General features: G+C 36.5%; 1 protein-coding gene across 1 annotated transcript in view; it reads right to left on the bottom strand.

Moving 5' to 3' along the window:
- LOC110455756 (dynein heavy chain 6, axonemal-like) overlaps positions 1 to 20,281 on the bottom strand; it is a 122,433-nt gene that overhangs the window by 59,527 nt on the left and 42,625 nt on the right. The window contains exons 36-46 of the mRNA XM_021506115.1: positions 20,024 to 20,255; positions 19,020 to 19,288; positions 18,018 to 18,284; positions 16,925 to 17,102; positions 15,495 to 15,734; positions 14,231 to 14,440; positions 12,467 to 12,499; positions 8,361 to 8,651; positions 7,356 to 7,611; positions 6,473 to 6,508; positions 2,950 to 3,145 (exon numbers count right to left, since the gene is read on the bottom strand). Of these exons, the coding sequence (XP_021361790.1) occupies positions 2,950 to 3,145; positions 6,473 to 6,508; positions 7,356 to 7,611; positions 8,361 to 8,651; positions 12,467 to 12,499; positions 14,231 to 14,440; positions 15,495 to 15,734; positions 16,925 to 17,102; positions 18,018 to 18,284; positions 19,020 to 19,288; positions 20,024 to 20,255 (2,208 nt within the window). The remainder of the gene's footprint in view (positions 1 to 2,949; positions 3,146 to 6,472; positions 6,509 to 7,355; positions 7,612 to 8,360; positions 8,652 to 12,466; positions 12,500 to 14,230; positions 14,441 to 15,494; positions 15,735 to 16,924; positions 17,103 to 18,017; positions 18,285 to 19,019; positions 19,289 to 20,023; positions 20,256 to 20,281) is intronic.

The following is a 20,281-nucleotide window of genomic DNA, read 5'->3' as shown; positions in this document are numbered from 1 at the left end:
AATGATGAAGAAATGAACAAAATATAATCCACAATAGTTTTGATCTGAATGTGACAAAATTAGTGGAGCTAGACTGGGACTCGAACCCTGGACTTCAGACTGCTATCCAATGTCATAAAGCTCTAACTGACTGAGCTACCCGGTCAACAGAAGAGTTCTGGCCCACCTGTGCTACAGTCATATTCAAAGGGAAGTTAAGGGGAGGTTACTGTATATACAACAAGGCAAAGTATAGCAAGGCAATCCATAGTCCCCCACCGGTTTATGATTTCTATATTTAACAAACAGTACACTTATGTCAGGATGTACCTTCTGTTAGCAAAGTATCCTGATACATACTTCTTGCATCTGCCATCCCAAGATGTTGTCTTGAACACCAAATCTGGTTACTCCAGGGGAAATAGTACAGAAGATATCTCCTAGACAAACTTTTTCAAGAGTGAAGGTCAAAGGTCAAAGCATAGGTCACAGTGAGGTCATAGTGACCTTCTTTTTGCACTCTGCACTCCGCCATCCCAAGATGTCCTCTTGAACACCAAATCTGGTTACTCGTGGTAAAACAGTATAGAAGATATGTCCCGGACAAACTTCTCGGACGTAAAGACGGAAGGATGGACAAAGAGAGTGCAAACCTAGTCCCCCACCCCCACCCCCGGGAACCGCTGGGGGACTAGTAAACTTGAATGAAGTGGGACAGGGATTATTAAGATTTACTGCTGATTCTCAACTACACCATTGCCCCTCTGCTCTTTGTTATATAAAATTAAGTCCCCTTACCCAAGGAAAGCTTGACAGTAGTTGGTCAAAATCTAGGCTAGTAGTTTTTAACATGAAAAGTTGACATATGGATACCAGTCCACTGATAATTGTAAAGGAGCTGCATCCAAATCAAAGACAATCAATTTTACAATTGTGTTGCCATGCAGCTCATTTTGTGACAACACATACTGTAAAATCACTATTTTGTGTGGGTTTTTAAATTTTGTTGATTTGGTGCGTAATCTTCATCCACAAACTCATATGTACGCAAAGTAATTACAAGTTTGAGTGGGTACTCGTAATCCATGAATTCATGTACTCACAAAATGGTGTTTTGTCAGGAAACCATGACATTTTGGCCCCACGAAAATATCTGATTTCACAGTATGCAGGATTCTGGAATAATTTCCACAATGAATGAAGAGCATACCCCTTTGGATTTTAAAGATTTCCGAAGGATACTTTTTAAACAATTAACCAATCTTTGCTGACATTGTTGATGGTCCCGGAAAAAATCAATTTTTACAGTTTACATATGTGTAGTCCCTTTTTTTGGACAGGGTTTGAACCCATTCCCCTGCCCCCTAAAGTTCAAAGACTGGGAAAGTCCAGTTTAGATATGTAGGGGTGATTGAGTTAATTGGCCAGTCTCTACACAAAGCTACATGCAAATGTCAAACACAGACTGCCAATCAGAGGGTCATAATCCTTGCCAGGGAAACAATCGTTTGGTCCCTAGACAAAGCTACGTAACACATGTCACTCAACCAAAAAACAGCCAATCGGTGTAGTCTACATTCCCTGCTAGGTTTAAAGCTGTGTGCTGTTTCACCTCTACTTACCAGTCATCAGACTCTGATGATGAGGAGCTAAGGAACAAAGGTCAACAAAGGTCAACAAAGGTCAACAGAGGTCAACAGAGCTAAGATCTTTCTTCCTCGGTTACCCATAATACGTTCAGTTTGGAATTGGGACATTAAACAGTAGAACTGATGGATCAGTATTATACACAATCGTGTCAGACTATGTACACACAACTAACACCTAACCACAACATATCTTTTCAAATGTCTGAAAAACAGGTAAAATAAATTTAAAAAAATCCCTGTTTTGACCCCTAGAAAACCTCTGACAAATGTCAGCATTCTAGTTCATATACTGTAAGTTTAGATTGCTGAATTTCTACATTTACACAAAACAAAAATATGTAGTTCTAGCTTGGGATTGATTGCTATTTCCAATGTATGACCTGAAAACTAAGTCCCTTGGGCAAAGCAGGACCCTAGAGCTTATGTGAGTAGCATGTATGTATTGGTCTCTTCACACCTGTTTTGGGCTTTATCCCTCCAGCCCCAGGGATCACTCCACATTCACTAACATAAAATATGTTAACCTAATTCACTTTAAAGGGTATGTTAGAGGAAACCCTATTAACAAAATTTAACAATATTGATTACTTACAAGTAAAATTATATCATATAACCATAACACACACTTTCTTTATACAACACTGAGTTCCCTTTGTTCTAGGCCAACCTAGAGTAAAATGTCTTCACCCATACTGAAGGTGATGAATCCACATACAGTATAGCTTATCTAGACCAAACCCTGTAGACATCCAACTTCATCTGACTGTGTATATTTCTATGTTAAGTAAACATTTACAATCCAAAACTAGTCCATGCGAAATATGGCGGTCCGACGGACATGTCCGGTAAAAATTACCGCTGGTCCTGCAATCACTTTTGTAATTCCGAACCAAATGTCCAGCATACTTTTTCTACCTTAGAGTCGTTTTTGAGGCATGTCACTTAAGCGTTTTAAATGCCCCTGTAATATTCAGTGCAGTCAAGCGCTGCGGTAACCTGTAATGACATTGATGGAGTGAAGAATAATGCTTCATTATGTGACTGGGGCAAAACCCGGCAAACCACTGCCAAAACTAAATCCAGTTAAGGTTTTCATTTAAATTATTGAACACATCAAACAATTTTTGTAAGTCTATTTTTTTCCCAGTTTCTTCAGACTAGTAAGTATTTCAAGCTAACCTGACCGAAATGTCCTGTAAAAGTTGTTGCGGTCTGGCAAGCTTGGGATAGTTACCTGACCGAATGTCGGAAGTTTGTATTTCGCATGGACTGCAATACCTGCTAATTTCAGACAGAAATATGTTAGGGTATAGAAGAGAACCTGGAGCTTTTTGTGGACTGGGTCTCTGATATGGTGTCTAAGTCCTCCTTTATCTTGGACTGGAAGGCCCTGCTCTTGCGTTTTTTGCTGCGACTGGTGCGTGACGTACTCCGCGATCCAGTACGTGATGAACTGTGACTTGATGCCTGGCTGTCTGATCGCTCCGACACTTCTGTGTGACCTCCATCATCCTTATCTGTTGATAAAAATATTGTAACCATGGAAACCACTGATTCGGTCATGTGATCATGAGTATATAACCATATATGGAAGCAATGATCAGGTCATGTGACCTCCATGTGACTATGGCAGTAATGATTGATATGCTAGCAATGAAATAATTTGCCCATTTGTCTACATTAATGTATGTATTAATAATAGTGAAACATTTTTTGGTTTTTGTTTCATAGATCCATCGTTTTTACTTCTAAATTGTGATCAATTTCATCAACTTGAAATAGTATGTTAAATTTCAGAGGAAAGTTAAGTATGACTGTTAAAATGGCACCAGTTTTGGTAAAATGAATGAGGTTATAAAAATTACAATGATAAACAGTATCTAACCACATGCATTGTTAAAACGATAGTTGGTAGAGTTTTATACTTAATAGTAGTCAAACTGTATCCTCAAATTTTGTTTTTTAAACCAAATTATGTAGTCGATTTAACTCTTCAAAGGAACCTTGTTGCAATACAGCTTTGTGAAAAGTCACAAATGAAAATCTGAATATATGCAATTATCAATATGAATATTTCTCTAGCAATTAAAATCTATCAAATTTTCTTTCAGAATTGTTTCATAAGGTACAGGTCAGTTCAAGATTTTAACCAATTAATATGCAAATCCTGAAAGTATTCACACAACAATAATCTATTCACTAAAACAACTTAGTTACACACACCTAAAATATACAGAAACAATATTACATACTCACATATATCTGGAACATAAACAAATTATCAAAAAAAACAAGCTGCAATCAAAAGAAGGCCAAGTGTATTTATTCAGACAAACTTTATGGCACTTTTCACAAGCAATAAGCTACTGCCAAAATATAATAACTCTAGGCCATTTGGTTTTACAGAAGAAGTTGTTTGAGGGCCTGTTTCACTCACCTAAATATATAAGCAATCGTGGCAAAATATACTCTTTACTAGTTTTATTATGAATATATCACAGTTTTTGACTCTGCCTCTTAGTACCAAGAAGGAGGAGGGGAAGGAGGGGCAACACTCTTACATATCGAAGGATGCTTCATAGCAAACTTAGTACAATCAACTGGTCTAGAGGAGTAGACTTTAAAAAGGCTAAAACCACCGTTTGGGCATTGCCTCTTAGACCCTCGGGGAGCTTCACTCTTCCTTGACACAGCAATTAAGTTCAAGGTCTCAAAGACCAGGTATGCTCTAACAAAGACCAGGTATGCTCTAACAAAGACCAGGTATGCTTTAAAAACAAACTTGGATGAGATCTTTATGAATGTGTATATACTTGGTTGAACCCGATAATGTGTACCAAATGAGAAGAATTTTTAAGATCAATCTATTTTTCACTTATTGGGTTCCACGTTTCTCCCCAGATGGGGACTACTCTCTGTGTTTATACAAAACTGAGTTCCTTTCACCCAACAATGCTTTAGACCATTTAGTCAAAATGGACTGGAAGCATATTAAATCAAACGTTGATAGGCAAGGATGCCGCGCCATGGCAGAAGCTCACAGGGATGAGCTAATATTAATAAAGAAAAGGATATAGGTTAAATATACTTTTTACAACGAGCAGTTGTATATGTAGCAGGTTTTTACCACAGGAACATTGACAACAATTATAAAGTTAGTGTTGACATTTTGTGTGACTTGACAACAATTATATTGCTAGTGTCAACATTTTGACTGAGTTTACAAAAATTGTGTTGTTAGCATTGAACTTTCGTGTGACTGGCATGCATTACAATAATTATTTGGTAACCAAGATCATTTTTTGTCATCAAAGCAGTATATTTCCACCAAAGTGATCACAATGCTTGTGGTCGACTGACAGACAGATAGACAGATAGACAGACACAAAAATTTAAAACCCCCAACTTCATGTAGATGGAGCACGAGTTATAACCAGAGAATGTCAACAGCTAATGTGATGTTGGCGGTCAAACAAACAAACAACAAATTACTGACCAATCAAACATTCAAACCACCTACAGTGTCTATGCATCTATATATTCTTAAAGATGGACCGGTCAAATGGTCAAACAACATTTAGATACAGCCCGTCATCTGACTGACTGCTCAAATTAACTAAACACAACCTACATCTAATGTCATTCCAGTTTCTACTTTAGATACCTTGCTGTTTTTTATGTTGTCTGTTGCGGCCGTAAAAAATGTCACCTATTTGTCGCCGCACTAACAAACAATGATGATTGAATCAGTTTTTATTTTACATTTCTGAAAATGGCAAAATTTGATTTGTTTAAGCTAATGGACCGCTCAGAGAAGTATTTCCTTAACATAATGGACCGCTCAGAGAAGATTTCCTTAACATAATGGACTGCTCAGAGAAGTATTTATTTAACATAATGGACCCCTCAGTAACAAAATGGACTGCTCCGTATTTCTTTTGCTGCAAATTTATTTTGCAAAGTTAACATTTTCAGTGACAAAACATGGAAAATTTGTAATGGTATATAATCTAGTACATAAGGATGAAATAGGAGGTAAATTTAGAATTTATCTAAAAGTTAAAAAAAAATGGTTTAACTGATCAAGGTATTACAAATTGAATCTGTAAGTTAATCTGCACTCAAATAATTGGTAAAACCTTCTTTCTGGATTCTCATTTTCAGGGACAAAATTTCTCCCTGAAGTCATATTTCCAGTTTTGTAATAATCCTTGAAGTTCATTTTTCGGACATAGTTCAGGAAAGAATTGATATTAATAAGGCTACATGACAATTATTTTTAAATTGTATACATATGTGTACATCTTGACATATGAAAAATGTGCTCATGTGTAACTTGACATAAAATGATAACGACATGCATGTGTTTCACTCACACTGTTCCGGTCAGGTGGAACCAACAAACAGATATATTTTGTTATTTGATGAGATTATTTTCCTTCCGATACATCAACATTAACTAATTATAGAAATACACACAATGCGTTAAGTACAAAATATACATTCGTTTATTCTTATATACTGGTAAATGGAAACTATCGTTAATCATCTTAAAAAAAAAGAAATCATAAATGTTGACAATGCATCTTTACAAAAATCTAAACAACTGCTTAATTTAAAAGTAAACAAAGTATCGTCCCAAACATGAAACAATTAACTGACATATTTATTACTGACAACACGTGTTAATAAAAAATCCAAACCGGACAAATGTCAACCATTTTAATTCTTCAAATTTATTCTACTATGATTGACCAACTGAGGTCAAACCTACGCATGCAATCAGATTTTTTATTTTTTTTATTTCATATCCATCAGTTTAAAACCATGCAAGAAAAAAGTACTTTTTGACTTTCTGCTACTCGGAATGTTCCGCTTATCTGGTAATATTTGAAACAAAACAAATGTAGACACAAAATCTATAGTTGCACAAAATTAATAACATGTGTCAACTTGATTCATGAAATATGTAATTTTGATTGTACGGGATAGTAAGTTATTTATTTAAATTGATAAATGAACATTTCACTATAGCTAGAGGCCCATTGGCCTGAATGGTCACCTGAGAGATATTATGCATGATATACAATTTAACAAAGTGTTAAAACGATCAAACTTGAATAAAAGCTTTGTGTGATGATATTGAATGCCCCCTTATACAGGCATATTGAACTTGAACAAGGAACTATTTTATGTAAAATGTTGGTCACGTTAATTTCATCAGTCCCTTACAAGGGAGATAATATACTATAGGTTTGCCTGTGATTCCACCTGGTGGGGTCAGCCCCGCCTTGAGTATAAATTCTGAATCCCAGTACCTAAGAATTATTTACGAAAGTTTCGTCTAAATCCATCGGCAAAGGAAATGGTTTTTGAAGGTTTTACATTAAGTAACTCCTATTATGAACCTCCCACCCCACCCCACCACACCACACCCCACCCTTGAGGGTCAGCCCCTCCAAACATGTGATATAAATTCGGTTTCTCATAATCTCAGAATCATTCATGGAATGTTGGTGAAAATCTACTGGAAAATTTATGAGGGTTTTGTTCATTACCCAATGTCCATGTTTTATAATTACTTTTCATATAATTAAATGGACATTTATCTAGCATTCCAACATATAGAAAACAACAAAATATCCCCTGGTTTATTGTCATGGATTTTATATAAACAATTGTATGACTTAGAAAACACATAAGTATGAATTGAGAAGACATTTTTACCTGGGGTTCCAAAGCCGCCATTCTTGGCCATAAAGTCGAGGAACGCAGACAAGATATGACACAAACAGGAAATCAGACACATCTCGGGGGCAGGAATCGACTGGAATCTCACATACTTCCGCGCAAATCTCAACCCCTTCTCAATCGCATGATCAAACATATCCTGCAGGTATCGTTTTCCACTCTCGGGCATTTCTCTGGGCAGACGGGACAGCCATGTCTTCACGAACGGTTTCCAACCTAAATCTACTGGGTCCTAGACATAGAAAATTGTGCGTATTGATAAAGACACATGGAATAATACCTGTCTATCATATTTTCATATTTCACTCTTTGAAAAGTCAAGTCAGGAAAATTTGGTAAAGTGAAAAAATCTGCGGTTTACAGAGTCACACAAAGATGGTATGTTACGAATGCTATTATTCCTTCATCTTCTGTTTCCTGGGATTACTTGGGGAATGCCATACAAAGATGTATGTCTTGTTAAACTCTTCTGTTGAATATCCATTGTGTAATTACCAAAATGCTCCACGGAAGAATTAAGACATAACCAGGATTGTTTTTGGGGTTATACAGTACATGTATATACAATGTATACCAAAAAAATGTGTACACTTTGCATAAATCTGTGAGGCGGTTTATGCACAAAAGTGCACACAGTTTTTTCGGTAAATACTGTATAACCCCCTAAAATATTTCTGGTTATCCCTTATAATTTAATTTAAAAAGTCAGACAACACTTTTTAATTTATAGTGAATATTTATTCACTTATGATAAAAACAAAATATAATTTTGCACAAAACACAACATTGTCCAGTAATTTTATCGCCATGCAACTTCAACCAATCGAAAGTTAGAATTACAAATACTGCGCCAAACATTGCGGTATACGGCGTCATCACTTATTGTGTTGTTTGTTTTTCAGGTTATACAATATAACCTGAAAGTCGACCATTTGGGTAATAGCCAAAATTAAATTAAAAAGGAATAGACACAAGACTTACCATGTACACCATAGCACATCTGCTGATGGTGGCCGGACTGGCCTGAGACAAGTGATCAACTTCAAAGATGAGTCTCATGCCCCCGGACAGAGTGATACGTTCACCACTGGCCAGACAGAGCACCTTGGAGTCGTCCAGTACAGTGTTTAGGTTCTCCACCCACAGCGTGTCCACAGGACCATCCAGGACCAGCCAGCGCCAGTCCTGTCGTAGTGGGTCTTCATCTTTCTTCTCCGACATCTCCGTATCCGGCTCGCTCGGTGCACTTTGAGCAGTCGGTGTCACTGCACTCTGTAATAGGAGGGGCAGGTGGCTGTCAGATTGGGGGCAAGCAAGGGTTAATTGGGGTCATTTATAGATTAAATGGTGTAAAATCGGCACAGGACGATGTTTCAAATTAAATTGAAGCTTTAAGTTCTAATATGATTCTATAAGGGATCATTGGGGGAGCAAAAAATAACTCATATTGAGATATATGATCTTATAATATCTAACACAAAATAGTTATAGCTGAATACAAAACACAGATGGGGTCAAATTGGCAGGTCAAGGTCACATATAGAGTTCAATATGAGATCACTTGGATCAGAATAGGATCAAGCTAGAACTGCAGAATGAGGTCAGGTGGAGTTAAATCTTAGGTTTCTTTTCTCATTGTTGGAAAGGTCTATTTTTCAGAGCAGGGGTCTTTTTTTAGAGATAGTAGTTGGGAAGGTCAGTGTTTCAGAGTCAGAAACTACACTACCACCCTCCTGTCTTTTCATCTACAAGCTGTGGTTTATCAGGCTGGCATTGGGTTCAATGTAGAGGAAGTTTTGTAATATGTGCTTTAGGCAGGTAGGGTAAAAGGACTTCCCACAGGAAAGGAGTGGATTTTAATCCTTGTATATTAAGGAAACAAAGTATAGGCTGTTGTAGTAAGTATACTAAGTACATAATGATAATTTTGCTGAAATTTGACAAAGTTATACCCTGTAATGTGATACATACAGTCCACAAATATCCTATCTTCATTGAATCTAAATTAAATTTTCTCAAATTTGATTAGCGTATTTTCAACAATATACTTGCATGCAAATATTCATAAATATAGAGCACTCTAAATCAAGAAAAGCAATATATTTCTAACTACACTCTTAAGATAAACTCTTTAACTAAAATTAAAAGTTTACTCAATAGAGGCCCTTTTTGAAGATACTGGGAATTGCAAAGAAACACTGTTTTTTAATTGAATGAAAAAGTTGATTTATTTGTCAAAAGCAAAATAATTTCAATATTGATTTATAAGTTTTGTAACAAACTAAAATTAAATCTAGAACATTCTATGCAGGACCAGACCAGGTCAGTAGCCAGCTTGTCCAACAGTATCAACATAGTAATGTCTACCTGTGAAAGCTGAAACTCATTCACCCCTGAAATGTCATAATGAACTATTCCAACTTTTGAATTGGAAGAGTTCAAATGTGTCATCAGGGGTGAATGGGTTAAAAGACAAACTTCTCTGTGTTCGGTAATGTATTTTCAGGAAAATTGAATTCATAACTCATGAGATTTGGTAATCATTTGTAAGAAATATAATTATCATTGTTATAGAATGACTTTACCATCGTACTGAAGTATAAATACGATACCGAGTTAGTACCAGACACCAGACAAGTAAACAAGAGATCAGTGTAAACACCAGAACAGAATTTACAGACATCAGCCTAGCTTCCCGTGTAAAGCAAGGTTTGTGGGCTGAGGGAGACTATAGTTGTTAGTATGAGGTAAGCTATCAGGTTCTCAGCCTAACCCAAACTACTTTACCTTGCAGTTCCTTAGAACAATAGGCCCATTGGGCCTGTATCCTTTACCTGGTATTCAACTTTGTTGGGATAGGTATTTAATGCTGATGACCTTCAAATTGGGTCAAGGTCAAATTCACTGAACCAATTTTTGTATGAAGTAAACTTACACTACAGCAATTAAATTTGATATTATCCCAGCGAGCTAGCGGTCAAATGTTACTATTCTAGGCCTGCCTGTGTCAAGCAAGGTTTATTGAGGTTTGGGAGACTGCAGTTGTTACTACAATGTAATCTAAGTACTAAGCATATACAATTCTGGTATTTTGATATTCAGATTATGCCAACCTAGTGCATTGGCACTGATCAGCCTATTCCAATAAAGTTACAATGTAGCTTGCAGTTCTTAAAAAACAAGAGGCCCAATGGGCTTGTATCCTTCACCTGTCATTCAACTTTGTTAAAATATATTTTATATATGTGACCTTCAAGGTTAAATTCAATCGACCAATCTTTATATCAAGCAAGCTAACACTACAGCAAACTTGACTGTATGTTGTCCCAGCAAGCTGCAGACCAAATGTTACTATTCTCGGCCTTAAGAACCTTTAGAGGAAGTTGGAAACGATTTTGAGATATTTGATGACTGTGACCTTTTAAGCATTTCAAGGTCATTCATTTTAACAAACCCTTTAATAGTTCTTCATACCAGCGTACTACTGACAAAATATCATGACTTTAGGCCATATGGTTTTCTAGAAGATGCTAAAGGGGTTTAACCAAATTACCCTCCTTAATTTGAAAGTGAGCCATAGTAATTCATTTAAACAACCCAATCTTTTCATTCCAGCATGCTATTGCCCAATTATCATGATTCTAAGTTCCGAAACATGGCTCTCGAACTTTCAAATTTTTAGAAGTGGTTTAAGCATTTTATCGAATTTTACCCCTGTGACTTTGAATATGGGTCTGTAAGTTCGCCTCTCCTGTCACTGCTCACTATCACATAGGTATCTAATTGAATGTACACTTGTAGGCTTATTTTTAGAGCAATTCTGTTTTCTGTTTGAACACAATGTGTAAAATTAACATAAAACTGAACAGTAAATTGATAAATGAACGCTAACATAACAATCTTAAAAACACAAATTCTTTCACTTTACACATTTTCAATTTTTCGACATATATGAAATTAAAGGCAGTCAAATTATAGTTGTTTCAGCATATACACAAGATTGGGACAGACCAACAGCCTTTCTTACTGATGAGGGATGACCTTTCTATGTGCTGGTGCAGCGTTTGGGCAGCTAGGGGACAAAACTAACTTTGAATGTACATTGTATATACAAACTAAAACATAACAATTAATCCTCTGTTTGGCAAATCTATATGGACTTCAGAAATAATTGTTCTTGTTTTATTTCATTTTAAAATTCATTTTTGCACTTTGAAAGCTAAGAAAATTCATCATCTGCAGAGTGAGATAGGCATAAAATTTGATGCTTAAACTGTTGGGGGTTCTGTTTTTAATTGGGGGGAGGGGGTTCTAGCTATTTTTTCTTTCTTATGCAAATGTTACTGCAATTTAATAGACATTCCATTTCTGTACAGTGCAGTGCATACACATGCACATACATATATGTTCACAGGTAATATAATTTAGTGAGAAACCATATGGCTGAGTCATACATTTCAATATGACAACAGACTACGACCAGATTTCACTTGAAGATTTCAATGAGGGAGACTTGCCTAGCAACATTCTATTCCACCATGAAGTCATGTCTGCATTATTCATATGGCTGTGTGATAAATTGATAGTTATCTTTATTTCATATGAGATTTATTAACTTATTCATTTGAGCTCACCAGAGATTCATTAAAATGAAAATGTTTGGATTAGTTTAAGAATACATGTACATATTGTATAGTGGGGTATTTTAGTTTTTTGATGAATAACGAAAAGGGTTATTTGTCACCACTGAAAACAACATAATTTCTCATTTTTACTGTAGAAACTTATACTCAAAGAGTATTTTAACTCATTCACCCCTGAAATTTCATAATGAACTATACCAACCTTTGAATTGGAAGAGTTCAAGTGTGTCTTCAGGGGTGAATGAGTTAATTAATGTATGGCTGTAGACAAAGCAAGGGAATGCATTATAAGGATGGGGAGTTCCCGAAACAACAACACCAAGGGTAGGAGTATGTATGTATAACGCTATAAATAGAACTACATACATCAGCACGACTATAAACAGAAGAAAGCAACAGAACTGTATGTAGGGTATTATATATAATCCGCGACCGTTACCTCACCTTACGTATACCGATAATGCCAGCAAGCACACCCTGTTATAACACAATATCCAACACATACAACAATACACGGACACAATGGTTAAATCACAATCACCACTTATTGGTGTATATAATCTAATTCCGTGATATAACTGACTGGTTTACCCTTTCACCAATGAGGCCCTTTAACTCTTTCACCCCTGGAAACAAGTTTGAACTCTTCCAATTCAAAGGTTGGTTTAGTTCATTATGAAATTTCAGGGGTGAATGAGTTAAGGATCCCGTACCAGTGCCAAAATCTGTAACTGAGTATTGGAAACATATTTATTCGGCATGACTATATCTTTGATAAATCTTTTCAGAAAAAAAAAATACCTTGTGGGACTTTTATGAGAAATAATAAAGATGAAATAAACAAAATGTAATCTGAAACAACAGTGTTATGAGTGTAAAGAAATTGAGCATGGCTAGACCAGGATTTGTACACTGGACTTCATATTGTCATACTGTTGCTATAACTGACTGAGCTTCCTGATCAATTGAAGTGTCCAGTCCAACTGTGCTACAGTTATATCCAAACAAAAGTTAATGGGAGCTTACTGTATATAGAAAACAAACCCAGTGCAGTTGGACAGGGATCCTCAAACAGGGATTACGAAAGCTTTTTCCTGTGGGATCAAATACCAACTATAGATAAACCCCAATAACATACATACGAAAGCTTCTTCCTGTGGGATCAAATACCTACTATAGATAAACCCCAATAACATACAATGTCTTTACGCTACACTGTAAGTTTTCATAACCCATGATATTTATTAGACACACAAGGAAATTAAGTTAAAATCTAGCTGTCAGGGAAGCTGTGATATCCCCACTGACTTTTTTTATGTTAAGAGTCGGTGAAAGGGTAAACGTCTAAGGCAGTATCATGGAAAAACTACGCAAATTTTTTAATTAAGATATTTTCAAAGTACTGAAATTCATAACAAAAAGTGTGAGTACAATATGATCAAAACATTCAATGTGATATGCTAATGATAAGAAATATAATGCGATAAGAAATATCATGTAAAGACATAGGTTCAATATGATCAGCTAATTATAGGAAGACATAGAACATGTATAGATGTCCAATACAAGCCGTTTATTATAGGAAATAGATCGTTTGTATATCTAATAAAGATAATTAACTAGATATATAATTCTGAATATTGGAGTTAACATTTTTGTCGAAGTAAAACATTTCAAACAATATGTCCCCTTTTCACTATGTTAAACATACACAATGCCCGGACAACATTTAGATACAGAATATTCTACTGTACATGTACCTTATAGGTTAATATTTTATAACACATGTACAAAGAAATGCTAATCTTTCTAGAATACATCATATTAAGAAATTCTTATCATAGCTGAAAAAAAACTTAATTATCATAGTAAACAAGCTTAAGTTACATATTAATCAAGTAAACAAATATCACATAAGATATCAATTTCATGCAGAAAATGTTTTTCCTGTTCTGTTTTTTAGAATCACAGCAAAAAATTGATAGCCAACAAAATCTACTGACAACAAAATCAAAGGCGTACACACAGATTTCATCTTTTTGACCTAGGCTAAAGAAACCACAACATTTTTCTTCACACAAACAAATTCCTGTAGCAGTTAAAGAGCTTAAATAATCACAAAAACAATACTTAGACTGATTTAATTTACATCAAGCTGTAAAGCAAACGCGCGTAAAAAGACAGAAATGATCAACGTCCTTATCCTACCTGTGGATTTCCTGACGCAGCAGTGACAGGCCGACTCTCATCTCCTGGAATTTGCATATTTTCCCGTGCAAACTTCCTGGTTGCCGTGGCGATAAGGCCATCAGTCCACTCAAAAGTGTTGGGGTCCGTTTCTCCATAGAGCTCTCCTAACTTGACACATTTGGGGTTGATGGTAAAAACCTCCACGTGACCTTTCTTTGCTCGATTGTGCTACAAAAATGATACCTTAGAAGTCAGTCTACCTCAGATCTCAAAAAAACCACAAGAATTTCACAGGAGTGGAGGTGTCGCCTGCTCAGTGCTTTTAGTAAGAAAGGTGTTTTATCGTCAGTTATCGCATAAACAAGTAAAAATCAATGGCAAAAACGATGAACAGCGTTTCTATGTCAAGTGTGATATGCCAAAACATGGAAAGTTGAAATTCGACAGAAAAAGCCATAATATATGATGAACATTATTGCTTCTAGCATTACCAAACAAAATTTAAAAGGAAATGGTTAAAAAATATAAAAGTTCTTGCATTTAATACACAATGCCCTTATTTGGCAATAAAACGCCACCAAAATTACATGTAAACTGCTGAAATGCAAACTCGTCCAAGGTTTATTGGAATGTAATATGTGTACCAAGTTTGAGTTTAATCAACCCAAGGGAACTCAAGTTGTCGCACGGAAACCTTGTTTCGGACGACGCAACTGCCGACACCAACAAAGTAATGTCTATATGTCGCCTCGCGTTGCAGGCGACACAAAAAGTTAACATACTTGCTAATGATTAAATTGCATGACGGGTTGTATGGCCCTGAAAATATTTGCATTTGTCCTTAAAAAGCAGGAATTTTGGAAATCACAGAACTTGGCTACATTCGCGTATTCCAGTTGAAACGGTACGTGTGGCGCATAAATCTTCCACGATAAACGAACGCACTTGGACTGTTCTATAAGCAGAGCTAAAAATGCACAGTTTCAGAGAACAAAAAACAATGTATCAAGACTTTTATCCATCCACTAAATTACATAACGTATCTTAAAAACTACACGTGTCTTGACATTGTTTTAGAAAGAAATAATGCAAACTAGCAATATTCAGCATTTAAGTTTCGGTCAGGTTCGTCTGGACCCCTCAATCTACACGTGCCAAATTTTCCTGAGGTCAGCCTCGGTTCAGATCTGTACCTATCGTTTTCTTTACAGGTTCCACCGGTTCCACCATTTCAACTGGATACACGAATGTACCCCTAGGTCCTGGCTTGTTCTATATATACCTGAAACATGCCCTGCTTGCGACTAGCAGGGTCCTGCTGGTTTTCCTGCAGGGAGATAGTTGGTAGAAGGATGAGAGCTTTCTGGAGGACATTACGTACAGTTGTCTTTCCTCCGCCCGTGGGTCCCACTAACATGACGCCATGACGCACCAGAATCTGGTTATACAATTGTTTGACCTTTTCTACCTGGCTGGGCCAGTGCAGAAGGTTCTGGTCACGGATGGCCATATTGATGGCTCGCTGTAAACAACACAAAATGTCATACAGTGGAAAACATTAAGATCCTCATTTACATACCTAGGGTACAGGGTACCCAAAATGGTACGGTACCAAAAATGGAACACTTTTGATGCATATGAAATGGCAATTTTTATTTTGCAATAAAAATGAATGGTATGTAATCTGAATCAAAATTTATATAGTTTTATATGCATTTTGAACAAATCTAATCTGCCCACCTCTTAAGCATTAGAATGCTCATACTCGATTGAAATATCAAAAAAAAGAAATGAAAGAAAATCCTGGAAAACAGTACGATGCCAAAATAAATATATTCTATTATATTTCTAAACATGGAAAACTGTATGTTCAAACGAATATTTTAGGGAATAAATCAGTCAGAAATTGTCAAAACTTTTCTTTAAATGAAGAAAATAGTTTAAATGCTGTTCGTTATTTTCATAAACTGACTTATATGATGAAGTGTTCCGTTTTGGTTACTCGACCAGCCAAAAGTTCCAAGTGAATTTGACTTACTTTAATGAGCTCTATAGATAGACACACGTGCTGTTGATACCCAAGAAATACATAAGATGAAGGCTACAGACATGTATTGTTTCATTACAGTAAAAAAAATGGTCTTTCAGAAACTTTATAGGAAATATCAATATTTTATTTAAAAAGTGTTCAATTTTGGTTACCCTCACCCTAAATACTTCCTAAGCTACAGGGTGAATACAATACAATAATTATAATACAGCAGGGACGGAACAATATACGACTGCCATATGCCATGTAGTATCCATTTAGAATAATGTAAAATGAAGGATCGTATTGAGAACCTTTCTGCTGATGCATTCTTGTAACAAAATGTAACAAAATATTGAAATGTTACGAGAAGCTACATCATGTAGCTTTGAATGGTTGTGAAATAATCATGGATGACAACTAACTTGACATGGTTGTGGTTGAATACGGTATACTCTGTCTCAGTTGTTTATATGGCTGAAGCAGACTTTCAAACATATGTCTGAAGCAGACTTTCAAACACATGGCTGAAGCAGACTTTCAAACACATGGCTGAAGCAGACTTCTAAAAACATTTACAAAATGATGTGCAAATTATTTGTAATAAAAGATGTTCGTATAGTTGATAGGCAATGCAAATGCAAAAATATCATTAGTCGTAATTTTCCACAGTTGAATCGTACCTCAATGATTCCATGATCAGGCTCCGGTGGAACTATGTTGGGGAAGAGATCGTCCAGGATACGCTCAAAAAGTGGAACATCTTCAGCCAGGAATTTGGGGAGATTGGCATCCCTCAGGGAGTGAATGAGGATGTGAGACTCATCCTTCTCATTAAGTTGCTTAATCTCGTTTTCTTGGCTATAAACATACATTCAGAAAGAGTGAACATATATAATTTGAATTGGTGAGGGGTCAGTTTTATGTGTCTTTGAGTAAACACAGTAACACACCAGGGCCCGTATTCATGAAACTGTTCTCATGCTCAAGCATAAATTCTGTGCTCAACCCAACTTTTTTGTAACTCCCTTACAACTGGTTACATGGTCAAGAGGTCAAGTGTAAACATTGAAAACAGCATTCGGCTGAAAGTCTTTCTAAATTTCTTATATAACACTGATAAATATGTTTTTTCATTAATTTATAACTGGCACAAGAATTTGGGCTTGAGCACAGAATCTGGGTTTGAGTATAAAAATGGTTTCATGAATTTGGGCCCTGGTCCTCATATCAGCTGTTAATAGCCCGGAGGCTGTGGGATCTGTTTATCCCATCCATCAGGTGTGCTAAAGTTTGAAAATACTTTTTACGAAAACCGAGGGATTATTCAAATTCCGGAGATTATACATTTTTCAACCATTAAAATCGGGAGGTATGAATTAAAGGGTAGTCAGAAATTGGAGTGTTCTGCCTAAATCAGGATGTTAAACGGAAATGTATCTTTTGTTGGCATTCATTCCTAAATTTTAAGATTACATACATGATTTCGTTTGAAAGTTTTCGTCTGAGATGACACTATTGGGAGGGGGCAACACATCATCTCTGACTGAAAGTAGGGGGGTAGGGGGATGGGCTTATTTTTACAGGACAATGAAAAATCTTTTGCTGGCATTTCATTCAAACTGCAATATATATTGGTGGGCTTCTTACCAAATAAGGGTATGAATGTCTCTTTTTACAGTGTTGTTTGGCCCTAAATGACTCGCATTGTTGATGAGCCATTAAACAATACAAAAACAAAACAAGGGCTTGTCGCTGGATAAATACGGTACTTACACATGGTGAGCCTGGTGTTTGCGGTGTCCTGCCATGACCAGGACAGACTTGATGGCCCTCATGCCAAAGTCATAATGGTCCTGCTGCGAGAGCTGACGACTGGCCAACTGGTAGAGGTTTACGATCTTCCGCGACAGAAGTGCTGCCGACATGAATCCCTCAGAGAACAACATGATCTCTGCGATCATTGAGTAATCAGGTACCATCATGGCCACTGAGCGGAACAATGATTTTAGATTGTCGGGCAACTCCACACGACCAAGGTACCTGAAACGATCACAGAAGTAACGCATGATCAGGGAGAGATATAAGCTTGGAAACTTATTCTTCTTTCTTCTTAGTTTGTAATATGTTTGGGGATGAAATATATCTGATACAATCACTTCATCACTAATTAGCCATTTTTTGACAAATTTATGCAAAATTCTGCTGCAGTCATTTCACCATTGACTTCCTTCGTTAGAAACAGAATATCAATGGTTTGATTTTTTGAAACCATTAAATTTATCCTCAACTTATACAGGACCATGTATTAAGTGTTTTTCATGAGGAATTCCTGCGAGATGATGGAATCGCAAAGAATACAATGTGAATATTTGGTCATATACCAAAAAACGCCACACTATTGCATGATAACATGAGCATGGAGATGGGAAAATGTGAAAATTCAAACATGGAAATGTACTGATTATGAAGAAATTTGTGAATTATTTGTTTGTGATACACATGACTTTATGCAGGTTTAAAATTCATGAAAAAGTTGTTTCGAGTCATTAAAGTAATTTCGTACAATCAACATAAATATCTAACCTGCCTTCCTTGTTTAAATATATCGGAATCAATATTTGCAAGATATCAGATTTCACAAATGTCTTTTACATGTTTTAGACGTCGTAATTGATTCACACCGAGTCACTTACGTGTTTTAGACCTCGTAATTGATTCGCACCGAGTCACTTACGTGTTTTAGACGTCGTAATTGATTCACACCGAGTCACTTACGTGGGGTTCATTGTGATGAAATAGCCACAGGTCATGTTGAGTTTGATTTCCTTGCCATCAAACATAAATCTCATGAGCTGGGAATCCTTGGCGGACTTGATAGAGAGGATCTGTTGGGCGACCACGGACAGTACCTCCACGTCTATACGGTTAAACTCGTCAAAGCAGCACCAACTCCCAGACTGAGCAATCCCTGAGAAAAACTTTCCGAGTGTCTTGTAATCCAGACCCTCAGAACAGTTGAAAACCACACACTGTTTCCCTACAGCCTGTAAGATTGAGGATGTCATTTAGTTTTATTTTATTGCAGGAAGAAGTAATATAAATGTCGTCATAAAACCGATCATTGCAACAACATGATCAAACTTTTGTGTTTTACGTCCTACTAACAGCTATGGTCATTTAAGGACATGCCAGGTTTTGGTGGTGGAGGAAAGCCAGAGTACCCGGAGAAAAACCACCGACCAATGGCCAGTCCCTGGCTACTGCCCAACGCCTTAACCACTTGGCCACTGCGGCCCTTCAAACCTTTGACCATGAACGTAATCACGAACTATCCTTATGAGCTTTTGTGTATAGATGTGCACATCTCTCCAACTGCTCTTTATCATATTTTACTTCACATGCAAACTGATAACATTTCGATTTGGACAAGTGGTAAGTTAACAAAATAACAACCAAAAGTTTCCCAAGGTCTATATACTGTATACAAGGAAATTTTTGCCTATGTGATTTTTTTGGTCTTTTTCACCCTCCATACTGCTTGTGAATTTATTATGTTAGATAGCTAACATTAGTAAACAACATTTTAAACATAATGATTATCATATGTGAAGATCAAAATTAGCAATGAGCAAATATTTATTTTCCGGCTGAGGGTAAAAGTTACACTGGACAAAAGTTTCTCTGATAGTGACTTTTATTACAATTGACCAAACTCTTGAAGTATTTTCATATTAATGATCGTTAAAAAGTTTCTGATGTAAATATTATTCATAGCTGACCTTAGCCAGATCCTTGACTGTCTCTGTTTTGCCCGTCCCTGCGGGTCCGGCCGGAGAACCACCTAGATGTAGGTGGAGAGCGCCGGTCAGTGTGAGGTAACATCGGTCAGTGAGTGGTGTAATGACCAGACGTGAGGAACAGCCCAGGTACTCATATCCGTACTGGAAAGATGCGTTCGACTGCATCACTAAACAGTTGTTCCTCTGTTCGTCCCACTCGTACCGAAGTTGTCTGTAACGTAGGAACAATTCAGTATC

The sequence above is a fragment of the Mizuhopecten yessoensis genome, unplaced genomic scaffold (assembly GCF_002113885.1).
Source record: "Mizuhopecten yessoensis strain PY_sf001 unplaced genomic scaffold, ASM211388v2 scaffold8365, whole genome shotgun sequence".
Lineage (NCBI taxonomy): Eukaryota > Metazoa > Mollusca > Bivalvia > Pectinida > Pectinidae > Mizuhopecten > Mizuhopecten yessoensis.
Note: the sequence above shows the minus strand (reverse complement) of the source record. Positions and strands in the feature narration are given on the sequence as shown.